We start from the raw sequence: 17,553 nt of genomic DNA on the forward strand, positions 1-17,553 counted from the left end.
GGATCCCTAAAGGCTGGAGTTGGAAAATAAGAAAAGGGTGCATGGGAGGTAACCCGCATGGAGTGGCAGCTGCTACCCTTAACCAATCAGCTTACATGATTTTGATGCAACTGCAGCATTGACTGCCAGGGTGGGGGGAGGAGAAAGGGGATTTGGATTCAGACCGCAGCCAGTGCTGGGCTCTGACCTTGACGGTCCAGGGTACTGATACGCAGACATTAGGGAAAAAGCACAGGACTGCTTCTACGGCCAAGTCCAAAAGCAAAGCAAAGTGAATTATCAAGAAAACTGCTCACCCTGTAAAAATGTTGTTAGTTGTAATTTTATCATTGGTGTGACAGATACTTGGTTTTGATTGTTTATTACTACCCTTAACTGAAGGCATAGGAGTAACGTGCTCGGAGCAGCAGTTACTACCATAAGAAACTTTCCGGGCAGACTATCTGGTCAGTAATAGAGCCAAATCTGGAACTCAAGTGCTAAAACTTCCCCTAAATTGTAATCTCATCCTTGTTGCTTATATTACCAGGTTGTGCCATCTGTGAGCTCATGCACACCGAGGCTTATGTACATAAATGCCTAAAAGCTGTGGCTTGATTATGCGACTTCACATAGTTGAATTTGATAAAACATTTGAAATGTTTAATTTTGGATTTCTGCTCCATTTTCATTACTAGACAGTCTCTATGAAGCAGCAGATTACAATAGGTAAACTGCAGGTTTTAAACATTAGGTCACAATTATGTAGGGGAGGTAGTTTTACATGTTAACTTGTTACAGCAAATAGTACAAAGCAAAAGGGATTCAAGCTGAGCAAATTGCTTTGCTAAAGATGGCTTTAGTGATGCAGTAACTTACAGATGGCGATGGAATGTCAAGTATTTGTTAATATCTCACAGGGAAGAAGGGAGTGAATTCTGTGGACCAGGTGCCACACCCAAGAATGTTCTGGATCTCACTTTCTTCTGCTGGATAGCCTTGAGTGGCAGAGTGATCAGGTGTTTTGTTTTGTTTCTGAGCAGAGCTCAGATTTTGGGTGTGGGGTGGTATCCTCTCACCTTCTCCGTCAGGTAGGTGGGGCTGATGCTTTCCTTTTGCTCTGAAAGCCAAGGGATAGGATTTTGAATCTGATGCACCAGCATAACGCATACATTTAAGAACTTATGTCAAAGGCCTTCTTTTGATATCCTCTCCTCTTTCATTGATGCTCTTCTCCTGCAGGTGCTACCCAAGATTCTGAGTCATATCGCTCCAGCCTTCTGCATGAACAGTTGCAGTTTTGTGGTGGAAAAATCCAAGGAATCAACAGCCCGCGTTGTGGTATGGCGGGAGATTGGCGTACAAAGGAGCTACACCATGGAGAGCACGCTGTGTGGCTGTGATCAGGGCAAGTATAAGGTAAAGGAAGAACCCCGAAGAGGAGGTTGAAATCGAGCACACAGACTTAAGCTGTGATCAAATGGAGGCTGCCCTAGGTTCATTCTATTAATATGTACATCCTTTGCATTTCTGCCCAGACAAATGTGAGGGCAAGCCCACCCATCTCTCAGCCTACTGTTCAAAAAAGAAAAGCAGAGAATAGCGACAAGCTTCCCCCTCCCCCACCCCTTTTGGAAAATAATGGCAGATAAGGACTGCAAGGCCCATCTAAAATGACCAATTTACTTGCTAATGTAATGTTATAGACCCAAGTTGATCAAGAGATCAGACTAGGCTAACCCATTTACTTTGCTGAGAAGAATTATTACCATCTGGATGATGATTTAAAAAAAAAAAAAAAAAAAAAAGGTTCAGGCATGTCAGATATTATATTACCTTTTAAGTGAAAACAGTTTTTTTTTGTGATGTAGAACAATTTATTTTCCTAAATAGATTTTGATTCTTTCCTTCATGCTATCTGATGTGTGCAAGGAATAGAGGGATTCTTTCCCCGAATTGCTAATCGCTACACATTTACCTGGAAGGAAGCACAACCTCCAGGGTCAAAATTGGAGATATGTGCTTATCTCTTACCAGAGCATGTATCAGTTGAGACCACTGAAGGACACGGCTTCTCTTTGCATATAGCAGTTAAGTTTTCTCTTCATTCCAAAGGTTTACTTAGTAAGAATGAGACCCTTGCATGCACATCTCTGTGCAATGACTTCCACATCTGCTCTTCAGTTTTCTTTTTCCCCTCATTCAGCCAAGGCTTTGTGCCCTGAGAGGAGAAAAAGCAGCTTTTGCAGGCTAGCTTTCTTTTTAATGAATAGTAGTAACAAAGGTGAAAAAAAAACCCCATAAGTAATGCCTAATAAAAACCAAAAATGCCTAAAAACAAACAAACAAACAAACAAAAAATAAACCTGAATGGAGACGTTCTAGATGTCATAGAGCTGAGACAAGTTTGGATACCCACTCTCTCTTGTACATGGGGTGATGGGGCAGCAGCATGCAGTTCGCCTAGAACTCTACAAAATTCAAGCTGCAAAATTAAAACATAAAAATAAAAAGGAAAAAAAGTTAACCAATGAGTATAAAGAATTTTAGTATTTCATGAACAGGTTGCTAGAGTCCTTTTCACGTCTCTTGTTTTTCAGAAGAGCAATGCTTCTGTAGTTGTCTCCTATTTTAATAATGTGACCAATCAGTACAGTTAATGCATTCCACAGGCATCAGATTCATTGCATTTTGGTCTCTCTTGAAATCTATAAACAAGGAATAGGATAGCAGATGAAGGCAACAGTCTGCACAACTTCTCTTTCTGCTCTAGTAGTGTAGAGACTGCCCTACCTCTGGCTTTTTCCTCGCAAACAGGGATCCTCTGTCTGTCTCATGCTTTCTTGAATTCTGATAGATTTTTCTCCTCCTGTCTATCCTTGGAGGTTGTTCCATTTATCCTTTTTTTGTGTAGAAAGTATTTTTTTCTTTTGCTGCAATATCTCCCCCTTTCTTCTAGCAGTGCCATTCTGCAGAGAAATGCTTGCTGCTTGTGCATTACTATACTATTACTATTACTATTACTATTACTATATACTATTACTATATACTATAGTATATACTATTACTATTACTATTACTATATCACAGCATCTTATTATTATAATTCACAACAGCATCATATTTGATCATTTTTGCTACTCATCTATATTTTTATACTATACATATTTATTAATTGATACAGTTGGATAAAATGTTAATATTCTTCCTTCAATTTCCTCCCCTTTCAGATCCTAGTTATTTTTCCCTGTTTTTTGTAACTTTCTCACATCCTAAATATTGTTATTATACCTGTTAAGTTTCATTCTATATGTGACGTTGAATTGGGAAATGTTTTACTATGTTACTCTCTGCCTTTACTCACATTGTTAATTGTAAACCGGGTTGATGTGATTCCATCATGAAACTCGGTATAATAAAAATAATAAATAAATAAATAAATAAATAAATACCTATGAAGAACTTATCTTAACCTTTTACCCTCCTCTCCTTAACTCATTTGATATGGCACAGGGCCAGGCTATGCACCATTTTGGTAGCCTCGGGTCTATCTCTATTCTGTCTATGCTGTATCTCCAAAAAGATATAGACAGAATAGAGATACAGTGGTTCTCTAACCAGTGAAGCAAAGATTAGTCTAATATATTACTACCTGGCAGAGACCTATTTGTCATTCTGCTTTTTGGAAAAATCTAATTGTTCATAGTTTTCTAGTCTGCCACCTTTGCCAGTATTTTCTGATAATTATTAATTTGTGCTGTGATTACTTTTATTAAATTCTTGACATCATATCTAGAATTAAATTAAAATTGTAAGGCAAACCTATTTCCTAATGGAGTACAAAAACAAAAGTGCTGTATAACTGATAAAATTACCTGTTGTAGACCTGAGCTCTCATGCATGGTAGGAGCACTGGGATGCAGGACACCCAGTGGCCTGTGCGTGCTCTCCCGACGCACGCACAGGCCACTCTCCTGTGCACGCAATTTAGTATGCAAATGAGGGCCCACGGTAAAAAGAAGCGGTAGGGACACGGAAAAACGGACGCCGGCATAAGTGAGCGTCCGTCTTCTGACCCGCGGGCCGTGGGCAAATTTTAAATTTTGGGGCCTCAGACTTAATATTGCTATGATATGAATGACCACATCACGCCTATCTCTACAACCTCCACTGGCTCCCCATCAAATTCAGAATACTTTACAAAGTCCTGACCATCATGCACAAAACCTTAAACAACCTCGCCCCAATTGATCTCACAATCCAGCTACACCCTCACACCTCAGCCAGACTGATTAGAAGAGCCTATCAAGGCACACTATACGCCCCCCAAGCCAAAACGTCCCTAAGGATAGAGCCCTATCTACAGCAGGTCCAACACAATGGAACTCTCTCCCACCAGACCTACGACAAGACACTTGCCCAACCTCCTTAAAAAAAAACCTCAAAACATGGTTATTCAGATTGGCTTATCCAGAACCACCGAACAAGCCAAACCAAACTAAATCGCCATAACTTTTTATGTCATCCAGCAAGTATAGCTCTTAATGCATCCAGCAAGCAGTATATCCAGTTCTTATGTTTTATAAGCAAGGCTCTCATCAACCTTTTCTTGATCAAGTTCACACATCTCCATGTTACTGCACCTCACTTAACAAGTACCATGTATTTTGTTCTTTCTGCATCTGCTTATATTTGGCCCGATCTAGCCCCAACTGCTCAATGCTATCCATTGTCTAATACTATATTATTTTTAATATAATTCTAATTTATTGTAACGTTACCTAATGTTCTATATTCCTAATGTTTTATTAAAAGTTTATTCAATGTTTCATGTTCTATGTAACGCTTTCATGCGAGGTTACTGTTTCACTGTAAACCGGTTTGATTAGTATCCCATGCAAGAAGATCGGTATATAAAAATAATAAATAGATAAATAAATATTAAGTTGGAGGGTGTACAGAAAAGCAGTTTTTTCTGCTTTTCTGTACACTTCCTCGGCGCCGGCAGAAATGAATGCCAGCCTTTGGGCAGGTGTTAATTTTTGAAAGTAAAATGTGCGGCTTCGCTGCACATTTTGCTTTCTGGATCGCGTGGGAATAACTAATAGGGCCATCAACATGCATTTGCATGTTGCGGGTGCTATTCGTTATGGGGGGGTTGGCCGTGCGTTTTTGACGCGCTATTACCCCTTACTGTATTAAGGGGTAAAGCTAGCGCGTCAAATGCGCGGCCAAACCCGAACTAACAGTGCGCTCCACCGGAGCACACTGTACTGTATCGGCCCGATTGTGAGTTAACTGAAATATCTGCCTTTGCTTTGACAGGATAAGTCACCCAAGGATACCAAGATTTAAATAAATATCAAACTTGGCTCTTTCACACTGAATATCCAATCAGATTGTGTGTGCGTTTCCTTCCAGCACAAGCCTTTCTCAGTATTTTTTATTACCTCCCATGTGCTTGTACTTTCATGGTTACCTCTTTTTTTTTTTTTTTATAATTATGCTTATGTGCTGAAGTTTGCTTTCCTTAGCTCGCAGGAGGTGACTTTGATTTCTGCCTGATTAAACTATTTTAGTCCTAGACAGGATAGTTTGATAAGGGTAAAGCCAAGAGTCTCTCCAATATATCCTAGGGCAGCTGTAGTGCACAAATGTTAAATAAAAAAAAATGGGATGGAGTCTTTTATTTAACTAAACAGTACAGGAGACGTGTGTTCACCGTACCCAAAGGTTGCTTGCGTCTAGGGATGTGCAGTCTTTTTCCCGAATTAGGCAATGTCAATGAGATTGCCTAATTCGGAATGGTTCGGGAGAACCAAAAAACGATTAGTTTTTTCCAATAGTGTGCACTAACCTGAAAATCGGGGCCCCTGAAAAAAAAAAAACCCCAGAACCACGGGGAAAAATGAAATTCACGTGAGGGGGGAGCCTGAAACGAAGCCCGAAACGAATTTTTTACCCGAAGCACATCTCTACTTTCGACCATGCCGGCATGGTTCAAGCACATCATGGGTGTGGCAGGCTTGGAACCCAGGGAGGGTTGCTTGCTTGCTCATATTGCTGTATGGGGACCCCAACTATCACAGAAGTGGCCATGATGGAGACCTAGAAGAGACTTCCTTTCTGTTCCTGGCCAGTCAAGGGATCACCATCATTGGCATAATTTGCTGACTGAAGTTAAAAAGGGAGCAAAGAAAATGAAATGCTGTTTGTCTACCTCAGTTCAGTATGATTCTATTGCAGTTCTCTCATATTTAAACGAGTTCAGAAGGAAAACTGCTCTTTGCCAGATATAGACTTCCTTTTGGAAAGAAATTGATTTTCAAGACACTTTCACTGATCTTTATTTTTTTTATGCATTTAGAATATGCAAATAGGGACGAGGCAGCTTGAAGAGATGGGAGCCAAATTCTGTGTTGCATTGCTGCGGTTGAAAAGATTGACCTCTCCTCTCGACTTCAGCCTGCCTTCCACCTTCCTTGACATTGAAAATGAGCTGATTGAGTCCAACTGCAAAGTGACAAGGTATCACCCAAACTTCAGATTAATGACTTACTTTTCAGTAAGATCGCTGTAAAGAATGCCCACGATTGTCACTTTGTTAATTTCTCCCATTAAATCAGATCATTTCCTATCAGCAGCACTTTTTTTTTCTTTAATTCTACATTAATTGTGCTTGTATAATTTACTACTGTATGGATCAGCTCAGCAAGGGGGTAGTGATTTAGGTTTGGGTTCATTTATGTTATTTTTATGGCTTTATTTGCGAGAGATTCTCAATGATTTTAGTATATTTTGTTTATTCCTTTTCTTCTTTTCCCCCGTTTTGTGAACATGACGCAAATTACTCATGGGAATTCTCAACTTCTCTTTATTAATTTGTTTTTTCTATAGTGATTTTATGATTTTTAATGTGATTCACTCACTATGGGGTGAAATTTCAAAGAGTTATGTGCTTAAAAATTTGCGTATATGTGTGCAAGTAGCATATACTTGTGTAATTGGTATTTTTATAAACATCAAAAGTACGCATGTACTTTGTTCCATGCACGCGTATACACATGAAAGAAAGGAGTAGACTAGGGGCATTCTGGGGAGGGGCCAACAGGTACGCATGCAAATTGCTATTTTAAAAGAGACTTCGCATACATTTGGCAACTTGCATAATCTTACATCTGCTAATTATCTTGCATAATTGATATCAGACTTGTTTATGGTGTTCTTTTGGCTGGGTGGGAAGTCTGGGTGAACTGGGGAAATTCAGGCTGAAGAACCAGGAGGGTTTTGATGACCTGGAGAAGGACTGGGCCAACTGGTGAAGGAATTTGAGAAACTGATAATTTTCAATGCTTGCATTCAGTGCATAGCATGAATTCAAGGAAGTTATAAAATAGTAGCGTAGATCTCCGCGCAATCACATACGCGCGTATATGTGACCACACAGGGTTGTTTGAAAGTTATCCTCTAAAATAATTTGAAATTCCAATTGAACGATTTTCAGAATTGACAAAGTAAAGTTTACTCTTAATGATAGTACACGAGAACTGAGTACAATTTTCTTATAGAGACTACAAGAGGTTTGTTAGAAAATCATGTTTTTATGGCATATTCAGTCATTCAGCTGGTAGGCATATTCTTTAGGTCAAGTAATTAGGACCACATTTTTCATTCAGTCTAGCTTACAGCTGACTCTCAAAGAACCACATTCTTGTAGCCTCTTCTCTTTAACCTTAACATATTGGCTCCATTTTATTCTTGGGCAAACTCAGTCCCTAGTCCCAACAGAATGAGATCTCATAGGTCCCAAAGCATTTTCAAAACATGCCAAAATAAACATAATTAAAATCAAGTCTTATTCCACCTCAGAATGTATAAACTTGAAAGTGTTAAAATAATGGACAGTTATCCTGCTGATGATGCTCCTATTACAGTTTAGCATGTTTTGGTTTAGAGGATTTCCTTATGTTTCACTGTTAATCTCTAGAGCATTGTGTACCACCTGTTATTGTTTAGATAGTTGTCTGTGCTCAGAATGGTATGAATGTGATGATTTTTTGTACATTAAGGGCAAGTGGCATTGTTTGATTAATCCCAAGTCTGGATAGAAGGGGGAGAATCATACAGTGCCTCTTCTGATGTATGTGTGTGGATGTTCCTTTTCATGGTGTATTTTGTGGTCACAGTTATCCTAAAGTGGGTAATTTACAAAGCAGGCAAAACAAGTAGGCATCTAATTATGCTTGCCTAATAGCCTGGCCACCAGCCTCAGCTCTCCATCAAGAGAGGCAGGGATTCCCGGACAGCAGTGCATTGGCTTCCGTGTTTTTCTTCTTGAGGTAAAAGTCGTCTGAGATTTGTCACTCTCTGGATAAGAGATACAGAAATAAATAATTAGTTAAATAATGTTGATTTGCTTAGACTTTGGATTTCTGCATTTCTGGCCATGCCAGGAGATCTGAAATGTCTGTTTATCAGGTTCTGATATATACATTATGTTAAAGCAAAGATTATTTGCTCGCATTGTGTGGCGTGAGTAAAGCTATTTGTGTTTGAATTCTGTATTAATTTATAAAGAAAATCTCTAAAAGGTATCTGGCACTTGAGTCATAGAATAATTCACATGCATTCTGAATAAGGGAGTGTGTGAAAACGGGGCTAGAGGGGATCTGGTGGTATGTGAAAGAGGAGATGGATGGGTCTGTGTGTATGGGCAGCTGGGATGAGGAGAGGAAGAATGATTGAGACAACTGAGGGGAAGAGGAAGGTTTGGGACAGAAAGGAAGGAAGAGAGGGAACTGGGAGGGGGAGATAGAGCGAGTGGAGTTTTGAAAGGGAGTAGGGCCAGAGCCAGGGAAGAAACATCTCCGTCTCCCCACTCCAGATCCAGATCCCAGAACTACCCTAACCCCATCCAAGATCTCAGAACCTCCCCATCCTCTTCCCATCTCTCTTTATCCTATTCTTCCCCTCTCTTCTCCACCCCTTATCTCTGATTTTCCTTCCTTCTCCTCCTCCCCATCCCCAGTTCTCCCCACATCACATGCTCCCTCTGTTGCCTTTGTTAGGTTTTAAAGTCATCCGGCTGTGTGTGGCTGGATAATTTGCCACTTAACCGGATATATTCAAAAGACATCTGGTTAAGCGGCAGCAAAAAAGAGCAAAAAAAGATCAACTTTGGTGCCTTCAGGCCAACACCACCACAGAAACAGTAAAAGATCAGTGTGGGCCTAGTGCCCCATTCCATCCCCTCACCCTGAAACCCATGCAATAAAAAAAAATATAGTAGCAGCTAGAGCCCTTGGGCCATCCCCCTTCCCCCTTTTTCAAAAATCTTAATCTGGCTCCCTCCTGCCCGCCCTCCATCCATCCACAACCTCTTTGTCACCCTCACTCATCCGCGTACACCTTTTGATTTTCAAAGTGGATTTACGAGCATAAGTCAGCTATGAAAACTAGAGTTGAAGTCCATGTGTCCCTTCTATATGTGAACTTCAGTCCTACGCAAATTGTTAAAATATTACCCAGTATGTCATTAGATCTTCAAGGTGAACAATCCGAACTATGTTGTGGATGTGGAAGTCAGTGTTAGTACAGTGTTCTGAAGTGCAGAAAAGCAGACCCTTGCAGAATGCCAAGGTGCAGACCCAATGCTGCCAGTATTTCAACAGGATGCCTGCTTAGGGGGTCACATCATTGTGAAAAAAATGGAGTAGAGATTACATAGTAAAAAAACTAAATCTGCAAAAAAATGCTTCTATATGAATAATAAAAATGCAATGACAAAATGACTCCACTTACTCAAAACGTAGGGATACATCTCTCAGTATTGAGCCCAACGGGACCAGACTCATGATTTATAAAGAGAGATTGAGAGGGTAATATTGAGTCACTGGCCAGATTGCAAAATTAGCTGTATAATTTTGAAGAGAGATTTAGTGGTGCAGCTTCACTATTGAATATAGCTGGCTATCTTACAGATAACTTTAACAAGCTAACTTTAGGAATGTTCTTTGGCATGACCAGAGTTATCCAGATAAGTGAATGTCGGAGTTATTTAACTAACTTAACTCCACCCCAGAATTCCCCGGGAGCACTCCCATGTTATCCAGCTAAATTTTAGATGGATAATGAGTTATCTGTCTGTAATTTAGCCAGATAACTGCCCAAAATATTCTAAAGTTGATATTTAACTGGATAATTGAGTTATCCAGCAAAATGACTTAATACTGACCTCTAAATGTTCAATGAGCCAATCTCAGCTATTCTTCTATCATCTAAGGATCTTCTTTTAAATCAAACTGATCAGTGATATGTTCAATTCAAGCCTATTCATAAATAATACATTCAAAGCGAAACCACACCTCTTTTAAATTTGATGTGGGTCAGTCATTAGTGATTCAGTCTGTGATGAATGGTCCTAAGCAATCTCTGCTCCAGTTTTTTCACAGTGTAATCGTGATGGGACCCCTAAAACAGGCATCCTGCGGAAACACTGGTGCTAGCTGGTCTGTATTTCTGCACTTTGGTACTCAGTAATAATATAGACTTCCATATTCAGTTTATACTTTGGCTTAAAGTCCCTTATAATAGAGACAATGACTATATTTATTTATTTATTTAGAAAGTCTTCTATACCGATATTAGTGAGGACATCATATCGGTTTACAGTGAACTTATAGAATGGAAATTACAATGAACAGGGAAAGGGGAAGGGATACAAGTAACTAGAGACAAGCGAGGAAATGAGAGAGCAAAATCGCAACGGCCAACATGAGGACATAATAGCAACAAATGGAGGAGCGATTATAAATATAGTTATTAAAACGGTTATGAACAGTATTTAATATAGAGCATCTATGTACAGTATAGAATAGAATCAGGTGTAACTGTGGGAGTAAGAAGCAAGGGGGGCTGTTAAGGGTTTTGTGAGAAGGCTTGTTTGAAAAGCCAAGTCTTTAATAAGGATCTAAATTTCGCAGTGCATGTTTCTAGCCTGAGGTTGGTCGGTAGAGAGTTCCAATGCATGGGGCCAGCAATGGAGAGGGCCCGATCTCTCGTGGATGTGAGGTGTGCCTTCTTTAAGGACGGCACTTGGACGGTTGCTTTGTTGGAGGTTCTAGTGAGTCGGTTGGAGCATGAGAGGCGGACTGGGTCGCCAAGCCAGTTAGAGTTGTGTGAGTAAATGGCTTTATGCTTAATGGTGAGGGTTTTATAGAGGATACGGGATGGGACAGGAAGCCAGTGAAGGTCTTTCAGGATGGGAGAGATGCTTTAGTAGGAATAGTGTCAGAGGGGTGTGTTGCAGGTTTGATCTTTTTGAGGATTGATACTATTTTGGTAGACGAGACAAGGTCCAGGGAGATGAGATTAGCAGAGGTAGCGCCTTAGCCTACAGGGAGGGGATGGGGGTCAGGGGGGAATCTAAGGAGGATATTTGCAATTTTATTATGAAAGTAGAGGGCCAGTTCTTCACATTTGCTGCTTCGTTGTCTGGAACAGGGGGAACGGGCTTGGAGAGATTGGAGACGTAGATGAAGAGGGCTTTGGGGTTGTATTTGTAGTCATGTATTCTTGCAGCATAGAAGTCGCGTTTATCTTTCAGTCTGGAGGATCTGTAGTGATGTAGGAAGGATTTGAAAATAGAAGCTTTTTGAGAGGTGGGGTCTTTGCGCCAGGCTCTTTCCTTTTGTCTGAGGTCGTTTTTCATTTGTCTCAGCTCAGTGGAATACCATGGTTTTTGTTTTTTTGCAGATGGGTTCACTTCACGTCTGATGATGGGGCACAATTTGTTGGCAATACCTAAGGTGATATGCTCCATGAGTCGAGGGCAGCCACAGGGGAAGAGCAGTCGAGATTGGACAAGGGTCCAGCTAGGGCTGAGATGAGGTCCTCGCTGGGGCAGTATTTTCTATAGACAATGGAGGTGCTTGTAAGGGGGTTGTATGAAATGGGTGCCTTTATAGAGAGGGAGGTTTTGATAATGGAGTGGTCAGACCAAGGGACAGGGGTACATGTGGGCATGTTGGGGGAAAGGATGCTGGAATTAATAAAGATGAGATCAAGGGTGTGCCCTGCTTTGTGAGTAGGGGAGGAAATAATTTTGTGAAACCCATGGTGTCGAGTGAATTGAGGAAGGCTTCACAGGATGGTGAACGGGGGGAGACATCGACATGGAGGTTGAAATCTCCTAAAATAATGGCAGGGGCTTCAGCGTTAAGGTTATTGGAAATGAATTCAATGAGGGGGGAGGGGTTGAGTTCTAGGAGGCCAGGGGGGGCATAGACAATGCATATCTGGAGTTCCTGAGATTTATACAGACCGAATTAGAGAAATGATTTATGTGAGTTGACATAAAATGCTTTTATTTCCAAAATCAAACAATTGTTATCTTTGGGTAGATGATTATAACAGTCTATTTTGTGTCAAATTGGTTTATCCGTTTTTTCACAGCATTGAGCACATTATATGATGCCAGTATTTCTTTCATTGTTTTGAAGTCTGTCTTGTTATCAATAAGAATTTTATTTTTTTTAACCTTTAAATTTGTGTTAACTCCACATTTTATTTTAAATTATGGAATATGAAAAAGTCAAACTGAGGGCCCTGAAGTATTACATATCTCTTTCAAGCTGCAAATTGAATAGTAGTATTGCTGTACTACAGCTTTTTCTCAAGTGTCTTACAACATGTGTATTTAAACAAATTGCATGTTCAGAATGTCTTTGCATACTGAATTGCTAGAAGGCTATTTTACAGCATATGTGTAATTGGTGTGCCGGGGATGGCAGCTGTATCATGTCCTTCTCTTCTGTGCAATGCTATTATAATCATCTGTGTAGTACTGTTTAAAGAAAAACTCACTTGTTGCACGTCACTTGCATTTTAGTTTTAGTTGCTCACCTTTCCAAATCTGAGTTCAAGGAAAGTTGCAATCCACTGCCGTGTGTATTTCCCTCTGTCAGAGGGTTTACAGTCTAAGGACCTGATTTACTAAGACTTTTCTCCCATTCTGTCTCTGAGAAACATGCTTAGTAAGGTTGTACTCAAGCCAATGGAGGATCACAAGGAGCATCAGTGGGAGAAGAAATCTTTGAACCCTGGCTTTCCTGAATTTCAGCCTACTGCTTTAACCACTAGGCAGAAGGAAACCAATAAAACATGAAATCTGAATGTTGTCCCCAACAAATGCAGGAAGTGGGGGAGGGGGAGAAATTAACAAAATGAATCAGCTCAATAGGCCATTTTTAAGCAGAAGAGTCGAAAAGAAGACCTAGAAAGAGCACCAAGGGTGAAAAGCAGGAAAGCTATGAGCACAAATGCTCGAAGTTTGGGCAATAAAGATCCAGATCTACAAGTCTTAATAGTGGAGGTGGCCTTGGATATTGTTGCCATGATAGAGACATGGTTCACCGAGTCTCATGAATGGATTATAGCCATCCAAGGCTAGAAAAGAGAGAGGAATAGCTGTTTGGTTAAAAAACAATATCCAAGCAAATGAAATGCAGGATATATGGAGGAAGGAGGAAGAGCTGTGTGCTGTCTTAAGAGATGACACTTCCATTTACACTGGTGTGATCTACAGGCCTCAGAGGAATGGGACAGAGATCTGACCAAAGACATCAAAAAGGTGGGAAGGAATGGAGAGGTGTTTCTCATTGGAGTTATATTCTGCCAGATATACAATAGAGTATCATTTCTGCAGGACCTGTAAGAAGTAGAGAGATTATGGATGCCCTTCAAGGAACTCTCCTCAGACAAATGGTGATGGAACTCATGAGAGGAGGAGCGATACTGGACCTGGTACTCACAAATGAAGGTAATTGCTAATATCTGAGTAGGTGCCCACTTGAGCACCTGTGATCAACAGAGGGTTTGATTTGCTATAATGGCCAAGACAAAGGAAATCGCATGAATTTCAAAGTCCTAGATTTCAAAAATTCAGACTTTGGTATAATGGGGTACGTTCCTTGAGGAGGAACTAGAAGGCCGTGCGAAGACTGGTGAAATGGAGCATTGGTGGGCCAAATTAAAAGGTGCAACATAATAAAGGCAACAAATCTGTAAGAAAAGTAAATAAAAGTGAGGAAAAAGAACCAATATGGTTCTCCAAAGAGATGACTAAAAAGATAAAGGCTAAAAGATCAGCATTCAAAAATTACAGAGGAACTCAAAAAGAGGGTTACAGGGGACAATATTTGATGAAGCTTAAAGAGAGGAGGAAAGAAATCAGGAAAGCAACAGCTCAAGTGGAAGAAAGGATCGCGAAAGGGTTAAAATGAGCTGACAAAAAAAAAAACATTTTTTTTTCAGATGCTTCAGAGAAAGGAAAAAGGCCAGAGGTGATATTGTAAAATTGGAAGGAAACCAGGAGCAATATGTGGAGAAAGATGAGGAAATAGAAATATTAAGCAAATATTTCAGTGAGTTCACTAAAGAAGACCTTTGAAGAGGGCTGTTGCTGTTTTCAAGAGTACAGGTGGGAGTGGAGTAGATACCACCCCAAGTGTTTGGGTGAAATGAGCAAAACTGAAAATGGACAGGTTCATGGGTTCTGATGCAATACATCACATGAGACTAAAGGAGCTCAGAGAGGTGCTAATGGGTCCACATAAGGATCTGTTCAGTAGGGTACTGCAAATTTGGAAAATAGTGGTTGTGGTCCCACTTAACTGAAATGGTAGAAGAGAGGAGGCTGGAAACCTCAAGCTGGTTAGCATTACCTGGGTGGTAGAAAAATTAATGGAGACTCTACTGAAGGAAAGAATAGATAACTATCTACAGTCCAGTGACTGAAGAATCTGAGGCAACATGGTTTTACCTGAGGAAAGATGTCAGACAAATCTGATTCTTTTGCTTGGGTGACTAGAACATTAGATCAAGGATTAGCACTTGATGTAGTTTACTTGGATTTCAGCAAAGTTTTTTTATTTTATTTTATTTTTATTATTTCAACAACCAAAAAGAAGCAGCTACCTCTCCAATTGATCACCAACCAAATACCAGGAGAGAGGAGACAGACTATAATCTATGACTCCACAAAACGTTTTCACATAATCCTTAATCTCGCCAAATGACAATATCATAGATCTTAAGCTCTGTTGAACTTTAATCTGCAGCCTCTCGCCACACAATGGGCCGCAGGCTGTATTCAGCCTTTAGAGCATTTTTTGTCATTTGTATCTACACACTATCACTTTATTAATTTTAAAAATTTTAAAAATTTAATCAAATCTATACTATAATATTCAACGTGTCTTACACATTTTTACCGAACACCAAAAATAAAAATAAAAAGAATACTTAGCCAGCGAATCTGTTACATCTATATATATAGATGCTCCCAACATGAATCATGTTCAACTGAATCTCAGTCTTCTTCAGGGGAATTATTTTAATTTCATCTAGGCCAAAATATTCTGTTAATCCCGGACACACATTCGGCGTCTCTAAAAGGATTCAAACATGGCGCCTCAGCGTCTCTGATGTCAAATAATTCCCCTGAAGAAGACTGAGATTCAGTTGAAACATGATTCATGTTGGGAGCATCTAAAAACAGCATAGCTGGATGATATAACAGTTTCACTGGCTAAGTATTCTTTTTATTTTTGGTGTTTGGTAAAAAAGTGTAAGACATGTTGAATATAATAGTATAGATTTGATTAAATTTTTAAAATTAATAAAGTAATAGGGTGTAGATACAAATGACTAAAAGAAAAATGCTCTAAAGGCTGAATACAGCCTGTGGCCCATTGCGTGGCGAGAGGCTGCAGATTAAAGTTCAACAGAGCTTAAGATCTATGATATTGTCATTTGGAGAGATTAAGGATTATGTGAAAACGTTTTGTGGAGTCATAGATTATAGTCTGTCTCCTCTCTCCTGGTATTTGGTTGGTGATTTTTATTATTTCAACATTATACAAACAAGATAATTCTTACTTAAGAAAACAAAAATGATATATCAAAGGAAAAATAAGAAAAGCAGCCAGCTTATACAAATAAGAAAACTAAGTACAATAATAAATCATTTTCCAATAAGGAAATTTTGGTTGAGGAGGAAGGTAGGAAACAAACGAGAATAGAAGAAAATTTTTTAAAAAATTTACAGGGCTTAGTGTGTAGTCAGCAACTAATATATATTAGATCTTAAGACCTAATTATTACCAGGAGAAATAGAGATGGCTAACATACTCCTGGAGTTGATAAATGATTTAAGTTGTTCAGGATAGAAAAAAACATAGTATTCTTTCTGCAATCGGATAGCACATTTACATGGGAATCTTAATACAATAGAAAACCCCAAGGCTATAATCTGTGGTCTCAAAAGAAGAAAATCACATCTCTTCTCTTGAGTCACACCGGCAAAATCCAGGAAGATTTGAACAGATTGGCCATGAAAAGAGACAGAAATGTTCTTGAAATATCTTTTCATCACTTCACCCAGTTCCTGTTCGGAAATAAAGGAGACGAGGAGAGTTGATGGTTCATAAATCTCCATTGTAGAATCTTCCAAAAATTGTGTTAAATTTGCTAGGGCATCAGAGCGTTGTTCCTAAGGAAGCCTTTCTTTACTCGGAAGAGAAAACATTTTATTAATACACGGGATTTTCCCCTGTTCAACTTTAAGAACATAAGAACATAAGAAATTGCCATGCTGGGTCAGACCAAGAGTCCATCAAGCCCAGCATCCTGTTTCCAACAGAGGCCAAAACCAGGCCACAAGAACCTGGCAATTACCCAAACACTAAGAAGATCCCATGCTACTGATGCAATTAATAGCAGTGGCTATTCCCTAAGTAAAATTGATTAATAGCCATTAATGGACTTTTCCTCCAAGAACTTATCCAAACCTTTTTTGAACCCAGCTACACTACCTGCACTAACCACATCCTCTGGCAGAAAATTCCAGAGCTTTATTGTCAAAACATCAAGAAAAACTTTCTTCAGGGTGTGGTAGGATTCTTCCCCCACATCCCTGGGAAAATTAAAAAAGCGAAGATTCAAATGTCTCGTGTAATTTTCAAGAAATTCCAGCCTATGGGAACAGTTGCCCAAATCTTTAATCATTTTAACATTACAAGACTGAACCTTAGTAACAGACACCTCTGATGCAGCCATTTATGATTTGAAATCATTAATTTGACCTTCAAGTTTTCCTTCTGTTAAGTTAACCCTGTTGGTAAGATTTTCTATTTGCACATGATGGTCTTTCATTGAGTAACCAGGCCCAGCTACTAGGTCCACAAAGCATCAAGTGTAACAACTGCCGGCTTGGGTGGAAGATGAAAAAACTCACCCATATGTCCTGGGGATTTCACTCCAGAGGCTCCTTGTCTTGGCACTGCTGCCTGCCTTTCACGTTCTCCCAGAGGCACAATTAGGGAAGAAGAAACAGCACAAACCACAGAGTCTAAAAACCCCGCTGTCTCCATTGAGCTCAATGAAAGCATGGGAGACACCAGCACAACTCCGCCTTGACCCTCCTCCGCAGTTGCACGAGCAGCATCATCACTCTGCTCCACGGTCAGGAATGGAGAGCAAGTAGTTGCTGGAGCCAACGGGAGCCGAAGATAC

The 17,553-nt window shown here is 39.8% G+C and overlaps 1 protein-coding gene across 4 annotated transcripts in view; it reads left to right on the top strand.

The window, feature by feature from the left end:
• AGTPBP1 (ATP/GTP binding protein 1) overlaps positions 1 to 17,553 on the top strand; it is a 567,598-nt gene that overhangs the window by 420,781 nt on the left and 129,264 nt on the right. For all 4 annotated transcript variants that reach the window (XM_029617286.1, XM_029617267.1, XM_029617279.1 and 1 more), the window contains 2 exons: positions 1,222 to 1,398; positions 6,347 to 6,507. In XM_029617286.1, coding sequence (XP_029473146.1) covers positions 1,222 to 1,398; positions 6,347 to 6,507 — 338 coding nt within the window. The remainder of the gene's footprint in view (positions 1 to 1,221; positions 1,399 to 6,346; positions 6,508 to 17,553) is intronic.

This window comes from Rhinatrema bivittatum, chromosome 1 (assembly GCF_901001135.1).
Source record: "Rhinatrema bivittatum chromosome 1, aRhiBiv1.1, whole genome shotgun sequence".
NCBI lineage: Eukaryota > Metazoa > Chordata > Amphibia > Gymnophiona > Rhinatrematidae > Rhinatrema > Rhinatrema bivittatum.